The sequence below is a fragment of the Dryobates pubescens genome, chromosome 10 (genome assembly GCF_014839835.1).
Source record: "Dryobates pubescens isolate bDryPub1 chromosome 10, bDryPub1.pri, whole genome shotgun sequence".
NCBI lineage: Eukaryota > Metazoa > Chordata > Aves > Piciformes > Picidae > Dryobates > Dryobates pubescens.
The window spans coordinates 30,437,524-30,454,404 of NC_071621.1; the positions used below are offsets into that span (position 1 = coordinate 30,437,524).

At 40.0% G+C, this 16,881-nt stretch overlaps 1 protein-coding gene across 1 annotated transcript; it reads left to right on the plus strand.

The window, feature by feature from the left end:
- The first annotated feature begins 368 nt into the window (after positions 1–368).
- On the plus strand, positions 369–16,624 carry ANGPTL5 (angiopoietin like 5). The gene is made up of 8 exons (XM_009898420.2): positions 369–467; positions 2,154–2,304; positions 3,287–3,390; positions 4,975–5,068; positions 5,696–5,796; positions 12,580–12,700; positions 14,358–14,543; positions 16,305–16,624. The coding sequence occupies exons 1-8, from the start codon at positions 369–371 to the stop codon at positions 16,622–16,624; spliced, it is 1,176 nt and encodes a 391-aa protein (XP_009896722.2).
- The last annotated feature ends 257 nt before the right edge of the window (positions 16,625–16,881 follow it).

A 16,881-nucleotide genomic window follows, 5' to 3' on the forward strand; every position in this document is an offset into this window, starting at 1 on the left:
GTGGATTATATTTATTTTTCTTCTTTTTTTTTTTTTCCCAGGGCATTCTCTTGTACTTTGACATTGTTCATTGCATTTGAATGATTGTCTCACTTTCAATACCTATGTTCCTACAGATGGGCTACCAGTGAGACTAAGAGGCAGAGGTGATATGCAGTTCTTGCTCTCAGATTACAGACAGTGGCATATAAAATCTACTGTGCTACCAAAATGTTGTTTATTAAATCCAGGCATTAAAAGGAAGTGATGTGTTGGCTCCTCTTTGTGCTGCAGACATTCCCAAATAGTTAGCTCAGGACTTCATAGAGCACAATTCTTTCCACAGAAACTTGAAACCCGACAAAACGTTTGCATTCTTCACGGAAAAGATGAACTGCTTTAGGGTAACTTCACTTATTTGCCTTAATATTGTTTTGTTCAGTTTAGGAGAGACTGTCGTAAGTAATGTCAAGCCTTCTTCAGCTAAGGTAAGGTTTTTCAGTTACTTTGCTTAGATAAGATAATGAATATAGCAAAATGATTTCTCAGAGAAGTGACATGTTTTTAAGATGCAGATTGCTTTGCTCAGCACAGATACAAGAATACAGAAGACAGGTATTTACAAATGGAGAAAAGAAACTAAATCAAATTACAGGAATTTGGTGTATTAGAACATGTTTTTTTGGTGCAAATGCCCTTCATCACAGCTTTGTTGTTAGGCCACATCTGTAAATGCAGAATAACTATTGGGTTTGGCACAGTCACTGCTTTTGCTTGAATTGGTGAGGTCAGACTTACTTGCCTGCTTCTTGTTGACTTTTGTTAAAAATAAATATTGATTAAGAATATTTTCTTGAAGGCATGTAATTGGACACCTGGTGAGTAGATGTGATAAAGCCCTGGAACAAACCATCTTTTCAGATGATCTAAGTTTTAAGCTATCTATGTATAACTCTTACAGAATTTGTCTTTATTGATTTTGTACTTATTTCAAATGTAAAGAAACATATTCTTTTCGGTCTCTAGCACCTCCAGACACAAAAGGCAATTACATTAAGAATTCAGGAACTGGTGGAGGAGTTATTTATTTATTTATTAGTGTAAAATTCCCATTTTCTGTAATTCTCATTTTCACTTTTTAAAAAGCAAAAACCAGGAAAACAGCTGTTATGTGCTTTGCCAGTGTGGTGCCAATACCAGAAAAAAAGAAACCTAAATCAGGAAAGTAAACCACCTGAAGGTATACTCAAGCCTACATAAATTTTGTTTTTCATTGAAGTCTTTGCATTTCAGGGATCCTATTTACATTTGAAAGCACAGTATATGAGCATGCTACAATGCTTTGCTTGGATGATGGAATCAACAAACAAAGACTCAGATGAAAATATGTCTCTTAGTCTTTTGGCAATGACACATGATTCAGGAATTACTTTTATTATTTAAGTGATGAGTCAGAAGGAATTCCTTTTCTTTATGTCCCATGGCACTATGGAAGAAACTACTAAATACAAAAAGAATATTTGAAAAGAACATTAATTAATGCAACTACTTTTACCAATGCTTTTTTTGTTTTGTTACTACTTCAGCCAACTGTGTGCCTGTGGGTACTGTCCCTTTATTCTTTCCTCTATAAGAGCACAAATCTGCCTGGAACTGCTTGTGTGCACAGGCTCATAAGTTGTGCAAGTATTTCTACAATCGGAGTATAAGTAATTAATTTAGAGACTTTCAAGAGTGAAAGTGTTTTGCTAATATGTGGTAAATCCAAATGCCTCCTCCTTTACAGTGAAAATAATTGTGCTGACATTTGAGATACCTGTTTGGTGCAGCAAGTCCTAAAATGTGAGCTTCCTAAATGCAAGATTTGCAAGTTCTCCCCTCCAGTTCACAGTGTGCAGAGGTAGAGTACTTCACCAGAAATGTTAGTGGTGTTTTTTAAATCTATAGAGATTATTCTTTACATCTGACACTCTCTCCTGTGAGGTAAGTCTGTGCAGAAGCCACCTACCAGGCCTTTAGTCTCAGCACTGTTAATTACTGCTTGATAAAGCTTTAAAAAACAGGGTTTGAAGGAAGATCCCATGGAGTAATCTGCTTCATTTTGGCAGGCTGAGCTATATCTTATATATTCTTTATGATCAATTTATTTCCCCCTCCATTGTTTGGTACAACAGGGAACAAGGACTGTTGGAGATGTCGAAAGTCCACTCAAGGCAGAAGAGAAAAATAAACCTGCAGCTATTTCAAAACAAAAAGAACAATGCTTTGTACCATGTGATGATGTTCAAGCTAAAACTTTACGAGGGGAAAAACATTACATGTGCAGTATGTATTCATAAAGAATACTCTCAGCAACAAGCTATGCAATGCCATGCTATGCACTTCTCTGCTATGCTATGCTGTGCTGTACTAATTTATTCATTTTCTTGAGTACATGATAGCCTTGGACACTGGTGCCTAGGCTGAGAATTGTTCAGAAAATTTGGGGTACTGTGTTTTGGGGTACAGCTGGTGTGGCAAAGTTACACTATAATCATTCTAGTCTCTCTAATTGCTGTGAATTCTGGGAAATTCCAGGCAGCAGCTCAGCTCACCTAGATCTGTGTTACCCTCTGAATGCCAGTGGCCCTCTCCATCAGAGCAGAAGGGCAGGATGTCTGTCTGTCAGCAGTTAGGTGTGAGAGTCAGGTGGGACTTTGTTAAAATGGGATCAAATCTGTACTTCAGCTTGCCTTTTATACATACTTATGGAGAACATTCTCCATTCACTGCCTTGACAAACTGCACAGTAAGTTATGTTATTTGCCTAAAAAAAACCCAAAAAGGCAAAATTCTTGTATTTCCCATGCAATTGTTTAATATGGACTATTAATTATCTGACAGGTTTAAATTTTAAATTGATTTTATTTTCGGCATCAGGGCAAAAAACAAGAGTATCATAGTGAATGGGTAGGATGTAGGATGACAGGAAACTTGAAATATCTGTCTTTTGCCATTTGAATTTGCATTTCTGTGACATCCAGTAACTGGTCATCCAAGCTGCTCAAGGATATGATTAAATTATTCAGTTCTTAAGAGGAGCCACCACTTCTTATGATGTCTTCAATGCAACCAGCAAGACTTCAGAGGTTTAGCATCTGTGGCTTTAATTTGTGGTCTCTGTACTACTTTGGTTTCACTTTTAAGTACCCTAAGGTTAAACACTTTCACTGTTCACTTAGATATCATAAATGAGTGTGTCATCTTGCAGTCAAGGATATTGCTAGATTTATGATACCAACGTGGTCGAACATCATTTCATTCAAAGGAAACTTGCAGAACTCTCTCGCTGAATATGCAAGAAATACAAAAAAGCTCATAAGAGACATGATGCACGATCAACAGTCTTCTTTGGATTACCTTTCTAACCAGGTATTTTTTCTTTATCATAAAGACGTGTATTATTTATCATTATAGGTATTGCCTAACTGAGGCAAATTAAGCATTTACAGAGTGAAATATTAGAATTAGAGTCTCTTTCACCACACCTAGCATGCGAGTTGCATTTCTGTGAGGAGTGCTAAGCACCACCTGGTCCACAACTTTGTGGCGTACATGGGAATAGAATTGAATAGAATTGAATGGAATTGAATTAACCAGGTTGGAAAAGACCTTTAAGATCATCAAGTCCAACCTATCATCCAACACAATCTAATCAACTAAACCATGGCACCAAGCACTCCATCCAGTTTCTTCCTAAACACCTCCAGGGATGGTGACTTCACCACCTCCCTGAGCAGTTCATTCCAATTGCCAATCACTCTTTCTATGAAGAACTTCTTCCTAACATCCAGCCTAAACCTCCCCGGCACAGTTTGAAACTGTGTCCTCTTGTTCTGGTGCTGGCCGCCCGGGAGAAGAGACATAGACTACATAGAATAAACCAGGTTGGAAGAGACCTTCAAGATCATCGCGTCCAACCTATCAACCAATCCAACACCACCCAAACAACTAACCCATGGCACCAAGCACCCCATCAAATCTTCTCCTGAAAACCTCCAATGATGGTGACTCCAGCACCTCCCCAGGCAGCCCATTCCAATATGCAATCACTCTTTCTGTATAGAACTTTTTCCTAACATCTAGCCTGAATCTCCCCTGGCGCAGCCTGAGACTGTGTCCAACTGTGACCAACCCCCACCTGACTATATCCTCCCTTCAGGTAGTTGTAGACAGCAATAAGGACTCCCCTGAGCTTCCTCCAGGCTAGGCAGCCCCAGCTCCCTCAGCCTCTCCTCATAGGGCTTGTGCTCCAAACCCCTCATGAGCTTTGTTGCCCTGCTCTGGACATGTTCCAGCAACTCAACATCTTTCCTAAACTGAGGGGCCCAGAACTGGACACAGGACTCAAGGTGTGGCCTAAGCAGTGCTGAGTACAGGGGCAGAATGACTTCCCCGCTCCTGCTGGCCACACTGTTCCTGATGCAGGCCAGGATGCCATTGGCCTTCTTGGCCACCTGGGCACACTGCAGGCTCATGTTCAGCCTACTATCAGCCAGTACCCCCAGGTCCTTTTCTGCCTGGCTGCTTTCCAGCCACTCTATCCCCAGCCCGTAGCACTGCATGGGGTTATTGTGGCCAATGTGCAGGGTAAGTGGGGGACTATTCCTCCATGCTGGATCCTGTCTTCAGTCCTGTTGTATTTGTGCGGGTGATGTGCTATTTCACTATTAACTCTGACAGTTTGCAAACACTGTGCATCACTCATTAAAGGTAAAAAGCCTTAATCAAATGAAAAGGCTTTTTTTGAATTAACCAAAAATCTTCCTAAGAATGATTCCTATGGTAAAAAGTAAAAAAAAAATCTGACCAATTCACCTAATGAAGGTGTGAATCCCTTATGCATCACACAAATCAACTTCAGATTATACTTTAGTAGGGGCCAAAAAAAACCATCTTTAGGATGGAAAATTCCTCAGTGCAACTTAATTAAAGCTCTTTCATTTGAAATTGCAGGTAAATGAGCTCAGGAACAGACTTCTTCTTTTGAGCACTGAAGTTTTGAGAAGGCATTTGGATCCACTTTCTTACAAAGCAGTTCAGTCTCATGGTGAGTATTCATTACATTTAGACTTGACATCTGTTTTATTTTTTTAATGTTTGTGTCTCAGCAAAGAACTGATTCAAGGAGAGGTAAGCTGTTATAACATTTATTGTAGTTATTCTGTGACAGTAACATATAAACTCTTGTGTCTTCTGAAGGAAACGTCACCTCTGTGCAGTCCTACTGGCTGTACAAAGTGCTTGAGTATGTTCAACACAGACTTGGCACTTAGAAGCAAAGGGCTTTTTATGTATACATTAGGATGCAAAGGCTTTGGCAGGTATAAACAAAAACATCTGCAGGAAAAAGACATCCTTCCCCAGATACTATGTCTTTTTCTCAGTACAAGTGTTACCCAAATAAAAAACCCAGATACATAACATTTAATTCCCACATCACATTCATTAAGATTAGAAAGAATTTTCTCTATGCAATGTAATTTATACTTCTTTTTGAGCTTAATGGAATGCAGAGAATTTTCATTTATAAGGTAACTTCATGACAAGACATGTTTTTTAAGTTTGCATGCCAAGTGAACACTATTTGAAGTAATACTTCTGTGCTTATATTGTATTTGGGGTTTTTTTTTAACATATTTTACTGTTGAACTTCATCAACTATCTTGCTCTCTAGGGCTGGATTGCACTGATATTAAAGACACCACTGGTTCAGTTTCAAAAACTCCAACTGGTCTGTACATTATTCATCCAGAAGGATCAAATTATCCTTTTGAGGTAATAAATTTATCTCTCAGGATAGTCACAATTTGCATGAGAATATGCACTTAGAATATATTTCATAGATTTAAAGGGGTTTCTTTGAGAATTTCCCAGCAGATGAATAATATATTAAATCACTGAAATGTATTTGCTATTGCTATAATTTTGACAAGTTTCTCATTTTCTACAAAGAAATCTAATCTCTAAGATCCCACCATTAGTTTTCCTATACAGTGAATAATGTACCAAAGAGGAAAACCCAAGGTATGTTCCAACACTACTTTTAGACATTGAGAAATGTTCTTCTTTTCTGTTTTAGAGATGGAAGACTGAGGAGCTGAGTAACTGATCCATTTGGTTTCTAAAATGTGACTTTAGGGTTTTTGAATGATTCTGCTGGATGACTGTATAGCATTGCTTTCTCTTGAGAGATGACTGCTGTTGCCTATAGCTTGGACCATGATAATTATGCAGGCATCTAAATATAGGTGCAGAAGTATATTCGTTCCATAGAGTCATAGAATGGCTTGGGTTGGAAGTGACCTCCAAAGGTCATGCAGTCCAACCCCATTGCAGTGATCAGGGACATTATCCACTAGATCAGGTTGCTCAGAGCCTTGTAGAGCCTGACCTTGAATATCTCCAGGAATGGGGCCTCAATTACCTTGCTGGGCAACCTGTTCCAGTGTTCCAATGTCACGGTAAAGAAGTTGTTCCTAACATCCAGTCAAAATCTGCTCTTCCCTAATTTCAAACCACTGCCCCTTGTCCTACCTTTGTAAACAGTCTCTCCAGCCTTCTTGTAGCCCTGCTTGGATCTCCCTGGAGTAGTTGCTTAGCTCTTGTCTGAGCACAGTTATAATTCAGTCTTGAAGCACAGAGACATCTAAATGCTTAGTTTTAATATCCAGGTTGCAGAATATACATTCTTTCAACAAAGAAAAATGGTTGAAATGCAGCATGAAGTTCAGCAGTCATGCTTCCTATCACCATCTGCATTTTCTGTAATTCCTAGGAGTTAAGAACTCATGTAGGAAATGAGAGGTTTGGTTTAATTTCCTCTAAGGACACTCAAATCCAGGCAAAAGCAAAGAATACTTTGTTTTGTCCATTTATTTTGATTTCAGTCTGTTCTGCTTAAGTCCTTATGTATAGTGGAAAGACATGTGTGACACTTTCAAACCTTTAATTTTGCAGTACATGCTGGGGTCATTAGGTTTTGGAGAAAAAAAATGATGGGCAGAAGCCAGGTAATAAATAGCAAAATTTAATATCTAACTTTATAGTATTACTTTATATATTACAAAGGAAGGTTAAATCCCTTTATCTCTAGCCAATTGGAATCCTACAAAATGTGACCAAAAAAGAAGGAGTTCAAACTGCTTATGAAAGGGCTTCACAAGTGTGCTGGATCTCACAAGGAAAAATGAGCTTGGTTCTGCAGGCTCCTGGCAGAAAAGCCTGTTGCTCTCTCTAAACAATGTAGCTAGCTCAGGGAAAAGATTTTTAACTCACCAGAAAGCTCCTTCCAGGTAAAACAAAGGCAAAGACAGGTAGAAGCATCCACAGAATGAAGCTGTTTGCCTCATACTGGGATGAACTGTATCACAAAATGCATCTGTTTCAGTATTTCTTCTAGACTGAAAGGGATTCCACTGAGGAAACACTGATACTTCATCCCAATTACTTTTCCTGAGAGATAGTATGACTAGGCCATGCAAGACAAGTGATTTATCAGTTCACTTTTTGGCAAATAAATCTGATACCATAAAGTTCCTTTCACTTCAAAAGTAAAAACAAACAAACTTTTCCACATTTCAAGTTACTGCCAGAATCTGAAAATCAGTTATATGAGTTGAAAGGTTTCTTAGGGAGAACAAGAAACAAAGAAGGTAAATCATAATCATTTGATTAAAAGCATTAAGAGGACACAGTCTCAGGCTGCGCCAGGGGAGGTTTAGGTTGGATGTTAGGAAAAAGCTCTATACAGAGAGAGTGATTGCCCGTTGGAATGGGCTGCCTGGTGGAGTTGCAGTCATTGGAGGTGTTCAGGAGGAGACAAGGGGTGCTTGGTGCCATGGGTTAGTTGTTTAGGTGGTGTTGGATTGGTTGATGGGTTGGACGCGATGACCTTGAAGGTCTCTTTCAACCTGGTTTATTCTATGTATTCTATTACGTAACAATAAATAATGAGGAGAAACATCTGCACTCATGAAATGAACGTCTCATTTCTTGTCTGGTAGATCACAGAATCACAGAATGACCAAGGTTGGAAAAGACCTCAAAGATCAAGTCCAACCTGTCACCACAGAGCTCATGACTAACACAGAACTGAAAAGACACTGCCAACAAGTTCTCAGAGAAAAATATCTGAAATATGTGTGTTCTAGAAAGAATGCTATTTTAAGGCAAGCTGTTTAATGCAAATTATTCCATGTGTTGAAGTATAAAAAGGGTACAAGAGACATGCTAGATGAATAAAAATATCAGGACATTAAAACGTGACCAAGAAATTCTAATGCATTTTTAGGGACTATTAGCCAAGAGTTAGGGAAGTTCTGCAGATTGGCAAAATAGGAAAAATACAAAGAGGCAGAAAACCATAAAAGGAAAATAAGACAAACAATCAGAAAATAAAGTTGCCATGAAATAGTTTGTTTACATGAGCACCTTTACAACAATAAACTGTCTTTTAAATGTAACTGAACCCAAAATCGCTTTAGGACCAGTTGCATAAAGGTACCAGATAAATGAAGAAAACTATTTAGACAACTGTTCTCATATTTTCATGTTTGAAACCTCAAAACTTTTAATAGTGAGTCTAGCTTTTGATGCTTAACTTGGCTCATTAAAACCTGAATTCCAGGAGCTCTAAGAATACTCAGTTTTAGTGGTAGTATCAGGTGTTCATAATCTTTAAAAAACTACTCCCAAATGGGCTTTTGTCTGAACATTCAAACATGAGACAATAAATATCAATTTCACTTATGGAAAATTGAATCATGACCATTTTCTGATCTATTTTTCCATATGACATTTCTAGGGTGGGTCAGACAGTTTGCTTGGAATACACCTGTGATAACACACTGAAGATGGATAGAGAAGGCATTGACTAGAATCACAGAATCACATTATGTTAGGGGTTGGAAGGGACCTCCAGAGATCATCGAGGCCAACCTGTCAAAGTAGGATCAGCTAGGGCAGAACACGCAGGAACACATCCAGGCAGGTTTTGAAAGCCTCCAGAGATGGAGACTCCACCACCTCTCTGGGCAGCCTGTTCCAGTGCTCCATCATCCTCACCATTAAGAACTATCTTCTCATGTTGAGGTGGAACCTCCTGTGTTCTAGCTTGTACCTGTTGTTCCTTGTCCTGTCACTGGGCTCCACTGGAAAGAGACTGGCACCTTCATCTTGACACCCATCCCTCAGATATTTATAGATGTTAAGAAGATTCCATCTCAGCCTCTCAAGACTAAACAGCCCCAGGTCTCTCAGTCTTTCTTCCTTGTAGCTCTCTGTTGGACTCTCTCCAGCAGATCCCTGTATCTCTTTAATTTGGGCCCCCAAAACTGAACACAGTATTCCTGGTGTGGTCTCACTAGGGCAGAGTAGAGGGGGAAGAGAACCTCCCTAGACCTGTTGGAGACACTTTTCTGAATGCACCCCAAGATGCTGTTGGCTCTCTTGGCCACAAGGGCACATTGCTGTCCCATGGATAACGTGCTCATTTAAAATGTACCGGGCACAGTGATGCCCCTCATACCTTGCACAAGATATGAGACATAGAACAAGGTGTAAAGTGGATCAGTTATTACAAGATTTTAAGAAACAATATAATTTCCAGCATATAAAGGATTAAGAAATTACACAGCAATGACTTATTTTGTGTGTCTCTAGCTCATGTTTCCCCTTAGTTAGTATATGTTTTGATATCGTACCTAACTGGCTGAAGACCGTTCATGTAGAATCAAATCTGCTTCTTCAGAGAACTATCAACACATGCCGATTTTTACTGGACTGAAGATTGATCTTGTAACCAAGTGGGCTCCCTTCTCTATTTCTGACTCATAGTGAGAGGAATAGCCAAGCATGAAATCATCTTCTCAAGGCAGTGGATGAGGCAATGGGATTATTTGTAATGAGTTTTATTTGCATTATTGTAATGAGGTATTTGCATTAATTTTCATAGAATTGTTTCAGTTGGAAAAGGCTTTTCAAGATCATCAAGTCCAGCCTTAAGCCTAAGACAACCGCGGCCATTAAACCATGTCCCAAAGTGCCATGACTACATGGTTTTTGAACACCTCCAGGGATGGTGACTCCACCATCTCTCTGGGCAGCCTATTCCAGTGCCTCAACACTTTTCCAGTTAGGAAATTTTCCCCAATATCTAATCTAAACTTCCACTTGTCCTATCACTACTTACTTAGGAAAAGAGACCCAACACCCACCTCGTAACAACCTCCTTTCCCCATGGGCAGGGATGCCTCTCAACTACAGTCAGCTGCTCAAGGCCTCATCTAGCCTGGCTTTAAACAACCCCAGGGAGGAGGCATCCACAACCTCCCTGGCCAGCCTATTCCAGAGTCCCACTACCCTCGAACTGAAGAGCTTCTTCCTAAGATCCAGTATGAAGCTACTCTCCTACATCATAAAATCATTCCTTCTTGTCCTATCACTAGACACCCTTATGAAAAGTTCCTCTCCAGCCTTCCTCTAGGTTCCTTTCAGGTATTGCTAATTAAGGATAGTATCCCCTAGAACTACTTTGAACAGCTTAGGTGGTGCAGCATCTAAACATGCAATATGCACTTTCCTACATTAGGATATCCAGATTTTCTAATACCTGTTAGAATTGGTCAGTGTCTGGCACTGGGAACACACTTGAAAAACACTCAAAAGCGGCCTGGATAGATTCCATTTAACTTTAGGTGCTTAGTGGGAATCCCTAGAGAGCAGCCAAGGGTCTAGGGCCCTTTTCTGTAGGCAGTGGAGGGGTAACACCTGCAGAGGGTGATTTAGATTGTGGTTTCCCAGAGCCACACTATGAATGCATATTTCTCTGTATAGGGGGGATTACAGGGCAGATGAGGGTAATAAGATTCCTAACTAGGGAACTCATGTGTGTGTCTAAAGTTAAATGGGCTGAGAAGAAAATGTGCCACATAATGTGATATTCCAGAGCAGAGCAGAGGGCAGCTGGACTGCTGCCACCTGACATGCTGTTTGGCACAAATTGTAGCAGACGACTCATAAATCTGACCATTGATCTTCTGTGTTCAGTGGGACTGCTCAGTTGCAGGCTATTAAATGTTCATATTGGGATTTCCCTGGTTTGGGGCCCCTTCTTATATCGAACTTTTTGCTGCTCCACCTTAAATTGTATCTTGACTTACTGCTATCCCTGTGGCTGTTTTAGGCTGTGCCTAAGCAGCTAGATCTGCCTGAAGGTCATGCTTAGTTAATGTGAAAGGGAAACTCCAACCCACCACAATCCCTTTTCCCATTTCTTTGTTAAAGGCTCTCATTTCCTAGGCATCACAAACATGTTGTTTATGGAGAAGAAGGTATTGATGCTGAGAGAGAACACATAAGTTGTGCCTATTTTAGTTTGATGAAATAAAAGTATATTCACAGTGTTAGTGCCTCTATCTGTAATACTTTGCATGATTAATATGTGGTATTGCATGTTACTTCCAGTTCATGCTATTATTAATACACAGTAATATTTATCAAAGCTTCTGGTGGGCTGAGGAGAATCTTAAGAGATTCAATAAGACAAAGTATAAGGTCCTGCACCTAGGTCAGGGTAATCCTAGGTACAGGCTGGGGGATGATGAAATTGAGAGCAGCCCTGCAGAAAAGGATTTGGAGGTGCTGGTAGATGGGAAACTGACATGAGTCAGCAGTGTGTGCTTGCAGCCCAGAAGACCAATCACATCCTAGGCTGCATCAAAAGATGTGTGGCCAGCAGATCAAAAGAGGTGACTCTGCCACTTTATTCTACTCTGGTAGGACCTCAGCTGGAGTACTGTATCCAGCTCTGGAGCCCTCAACACAGGAAGGATGTGGACCAGATGGAGCCGGTCCAGAGGAGTGCCACAAAAATGATTAGGAGGCTGCAACACTTGTGCTAGGAGGACAGGCTGAGGGAGCTGGGGTTGCTCAGCCTGGAGATGAGAAAGCTCTGGAGAGACCTAATAGTGGTCTTCCAGTACCTGAAGGGGTGCTATAAGAAGACTGGAGAGAGACTGTTGACAAAGGCCTTTAGTGATAGGATGAGGGGCAATGGTTTGAGATTAGAGAAGAGTTTATTTGGATTGAATGTTAGGAACAACTTCTTTACCACGAGGGTAGTGAAACACTGGAACAGATTGCCCAGGGAGGTAGCTGAGGCCCCAACCCTGAACACAAGCAAGGCTGGTTTTGACAAGGCTCTGAGCAACCTGATCTACTGGAGGATGTCCCTGGTCACTGCAGGGGTTGGACTAGATGACCTCTGGAGGTCCCTTCCAACACAAACCATTCTTTGATTCTGATATGAGCACACATGTGCACATAACAGTTTGTACTGGTTGAGTAAAATATCCAAATCAAGGTGTACATGATCATGTAAGAAAGATCATGTAAGAAAATACTGCAGTTTCATTTTTTATCCTCTCTGAGCTTTTTTGTTAAGCTATTTGAAAGCTATGTTCTCTGCAAAACTCTGAGTAGTCAACCTTTATGTAACTCAAATGTTCTCTTCACAACAGCTGCTTCAAGAATATCTAATCTTATTTATGCCTATTTTAGGTTCTGTGTGACATGGATTTCCAAGGAGGTGGATGGACTGTGGTTCAGAAGAGAACTGATGGAATCATTCCATTTCAGAGAACGTGGTCTGAATATCTGGATGGATTTGGTGACCTTTCTGGTATTAATGTAAAATACTTCGAAGGTGGTTTGAAACCAACATTTCTGCTGTCTTTGTGAGCCACATTCCACTAAACTGTGTGGGATTTTTAGTAGTAGAAAGTTCTTGTTTCTTAAAAGTCTTATTTATACTAAGAGATTTTTTTTATCCATATCTACTGTGCAATGTCAATAATGACTTTCACCCTACTAGTCTGTAGCTATTGTCCATCCTCAGTCTCACAAAGGATATTTAAAGTATTGTGGTATTTTCTTTCTGAAATAATGTGTAAGTTGTATTTCTTCTTTACTCACATTAAAAGCCTTTATTCACAACAAAAGCCTTAATCAATTTTAATCACACTTGCTTAAAGCAAACTTCCTTAAAGCAGTGAAAAATCAGTAATACCAGATGGGGGTTGGTCTCTTCTCCCAGTCAACCAGCACCAGAACATGAGGACACAGTCTCAGGCTGCGCCAGGGGAGATTAAGGCTGGAGGTTAGGAGGAAATTCTACACAGAGAGTGATTGCCTATTGGAATGTGCTGCCCAGGGAGGTGGTGGAGTCACTGTCCCTGCAGGTGTTCAAGAGGGGATTGGACGTGGCACTTGAAGCCATGGTTTAGTTAGTCATGAGGTGTTAGGTGACAGGTTGGACTTGATGACCTCTGAGGTCTTTTCCAACCTTTTTGATTCTATGATTCTATGAAAAAGTGCAGCACATAGGAAACAATCTTTCATGGAAAAAATGTGAATTACAGAGGCAGCAAATCTTGGGAATAGAGTTTGAGTTTTGTTGCATTTCATGGAATGCTAACATGTATAAATTCTCAGTATTGCCCTTAGGAACATGGCTGAATTCTGCATCATCAAGTAGATCTTTAGCTCATACAGTTTTGTGGCCTTCTAAGGTATATTGAAGAGGGATGCTTCAAGGTTACCATGTGGGCAGTTTTCTAGAAATGTCACAGGGGAAAAAAGCTGATGTGCCCATGGAAATTGTTTCCATGGATTTCCCAATGAAGTAGGAAGAATAGAATAGAATAGAATAGACTAGTTTGGAAAAGACCTTTGAGATCATCGAGTCCAACCTATCATCCAACACTATCTAACAACTAAACCATGGCACCGAGCACCCCGTCCAGTTTCTTCCTAAACACCTCCACGGACGATGACTCCACCACCTCCCTAGGCAGGACATTCCAATGGCAAATTACTCTTTCTATGAAGAACTTCTTCCTAACATCCAGCTTAAACCTCCCCTGACACAGCCTGAAACTGTCCTCTTGTTCTGGTGCTGGTTGCCTGGGAGAATAGACCAACCCCCTCCTGACTACAACCTCCCTTAAGGTAGTTGTAGACAGCAATAAGGTCTCCCCTGAGCCTCCTCTTCTCCAGGCTAAGCAACCCCAGCTCCCTCAGCCTCTCTTCATAGGGACTGTGCTCCAAACCCCTCACCAACTTTGTTGCCCTTCTCTGGACATGTTCCATCAACTCAACATCTTTCACAAACTGAGGGGCTCAGTCCCTTCATTAGTTGTTTAACAGAATATATGCCTATCATACAAGCCTTATTACACCTGGTTCAGGAAGGAAAGTAGAAAAACTAGAATCATTTCTTTCTTTTATACTTTCCATCTCTAGACATTTATTGGCTCTGTATTTTATTTCTGTTTTAGGGGAATTTTGGCTTGGACTGAGGAAGATTTTTCACATTGTAAATCAAAAAGCCACCAGCTTCAGTCTCTATGTGGATTTGGAATCAGAAGATGACAAGCACGCCTATGCATCTTATGATGGATTCTGGATAGAGGGTGAAGCGTGTTCTTTTAAGATCCATTTGGGACATTATTCAGGAAATGCTGGTAAGACCCTGCTTCTTTAATATATTCAAAGATAGCTGCTCCCTTTCTTAGCATGAAAAAATTCATTCAAAAGAGTAATACTTAATTAAAGTCACTTTGAAAATATTTATTTCTAATCTGTTTTTCTCTATGATAATGAACACTGATGCAGGTAAATGGTTAATGATGGCATGATTGGTTATGCCAGTATCAATTTTTACACAGTAAGAGATAATTTTATTCTGTTGTTTAGAGGTCTTTAATGGAATACTTGAATAAACACTCTTTTAATAAAGAAAATTAATAAAGAAAACAAAGGATTTATAATGGATTCAAGCCCAGAGAACTGATCATATGTAAGGGCTTTTGTGTATGTTTGTGTATATCTATTTAATTTAGGCTGGATATTAGGAAGAAATTCTTCACAGCAAGAGTGATTGGCCATTGGAATGGGCTGCCCAGGGAGGGGGTGGAGTCACCGTCCCTGGAAGTGTTTAAAAAGAGACTGAATGAGGCACTTAGTGCCATGGTTTAGTTGATTAGATGGTGTTGGGTGATAGGTTGGACTTGATGGTCTCAAAAGTCTTTTCCTACCTGGTTAATTCTGTATTCTGTATTAGTGGTCCAATTCTTTAGATGACCATTATCTCATTTCAAATTTGCTGATGGCAGCAGAAGTCTTCCTAGTGCTGTTGCTTTGGTTAGTTCAGAAGTGCCCACACAGTGGCACGCAAAGGACACTGAAAGAAACTGACTGGAACAAATCAGACCTTACACTGTATAACAGTTAGTGGCTGATATATAGTCACCAATTAATTTACCATTCCAGGCCTCCCTTAATATCATAGCTATACCAAATATGGATACGGCACCATGGCTTACTGCTTTCTTCTAATTTTGGGGGGGTTTGCATGTTTACTATTATGCAAGAATGTTTCTTATTACCAAAGGAATAGTTAATCTCAAAATGTGTTAATCCTTTACCTGTATTTGTAAGAAACATTATTTCAATAAGACAAGAGAGCCAGTCATCACTGACCTTTGTGTTTTAACAATTCCATTTTATCTCAACACTTACTCTGAGGCTCTGGGCACACCATTGGAAAATGTGAAGTTAATAATCCTTTTTATTGCTTTTATCTTTTCTTCCACTCTCTTTGAGGACAAAAACCTTTACTTTTTGGTGTGTATCACTGAAAGGAATAAAAATAAAATGTGCTCCATCAAATTTCAACTTCCATACTTCACAGTATTTTATACTTTTTCTTTCCTATGTCCATTGCCAGCTCATTATGTGAGGTATGCAGTAAGTAACAAATTACAGAATCACACAGAATCACAGAATGTTCAAAGTTGGAAGGGACCTCCAGAGATCATCAAGTCCAACCCCCCTGCCAAAATCAGGATTACCTGGTGTGTTTTGCACAGAAATGCATCCAGGCAGGTTTTGAAAGTCTTCAGAGAAGGAGAATCCACAACATCTCTGGGCAGCCTGTTCCAGTGCTCCGTCACCCTCTCTGTAAAGAAGTTTCTCCTTAACTTGAGGTGAAATCTTCTATGTTCAAGTTTGTACCCATTGTTCCTTGTCTTATTACTGTGCACCACTGAAAAGAGTTTGGCCCCCACCACTTGACACCCACCCCTCAGATATTTATACACATTGATCAGATCCCCTCTCAGTCTTCTCAAGACTAAACAACCCCAGGTCTCTCAGTCTCTCTTCATAGGGGTCAAGTCCCCATAATAACCGTTTGATCTTTATGTTTTCTCTCTTTTACTTAGGTGATGCATTTAGAGGATACAGAAGAGCAGACAACCAGAATTCAATGCCTTTCAGCACATTTGATGTTGATAATGATGGATGCAGGCCAACGTGCACTATTAAAGAACAGCCTGTAAAGAGCTGCAGTAACTTCAGCGGTAACACTGGATGGTGGTTCAACCAGTGCGGCCTTGCAAATCTTAATGGTGTTCATCACTACACAGGTAGACTTCTGGAAACTGGGATTCACTGGGATACCTGGACACTGAACAATAAGCCAGTCAAAATTAAATCAGTTTCAATGAAAATTCGGAGAACCTATAATCCATATTTCCATTAACCTATGAAAATATGTCTCTTCCTACAGCTGTGTGGGATAAAGTACCACTGCATCCTAAACACCTTTCGTTTTCACTGAGCAGTTCTCTCTCAAAACTCTATTAGGTATTTCCATAACACAGTTACTCAGTATAAATGCAACATAATGCTGACTTTTGAATGTGGGTTTTCATATGCTCTCTGCATACCTGAATTGCCAAGAAATTTCAGCAAATTTTCCTTTAGAAATAAAACCCCACCATATACCTGCTGTTTCCA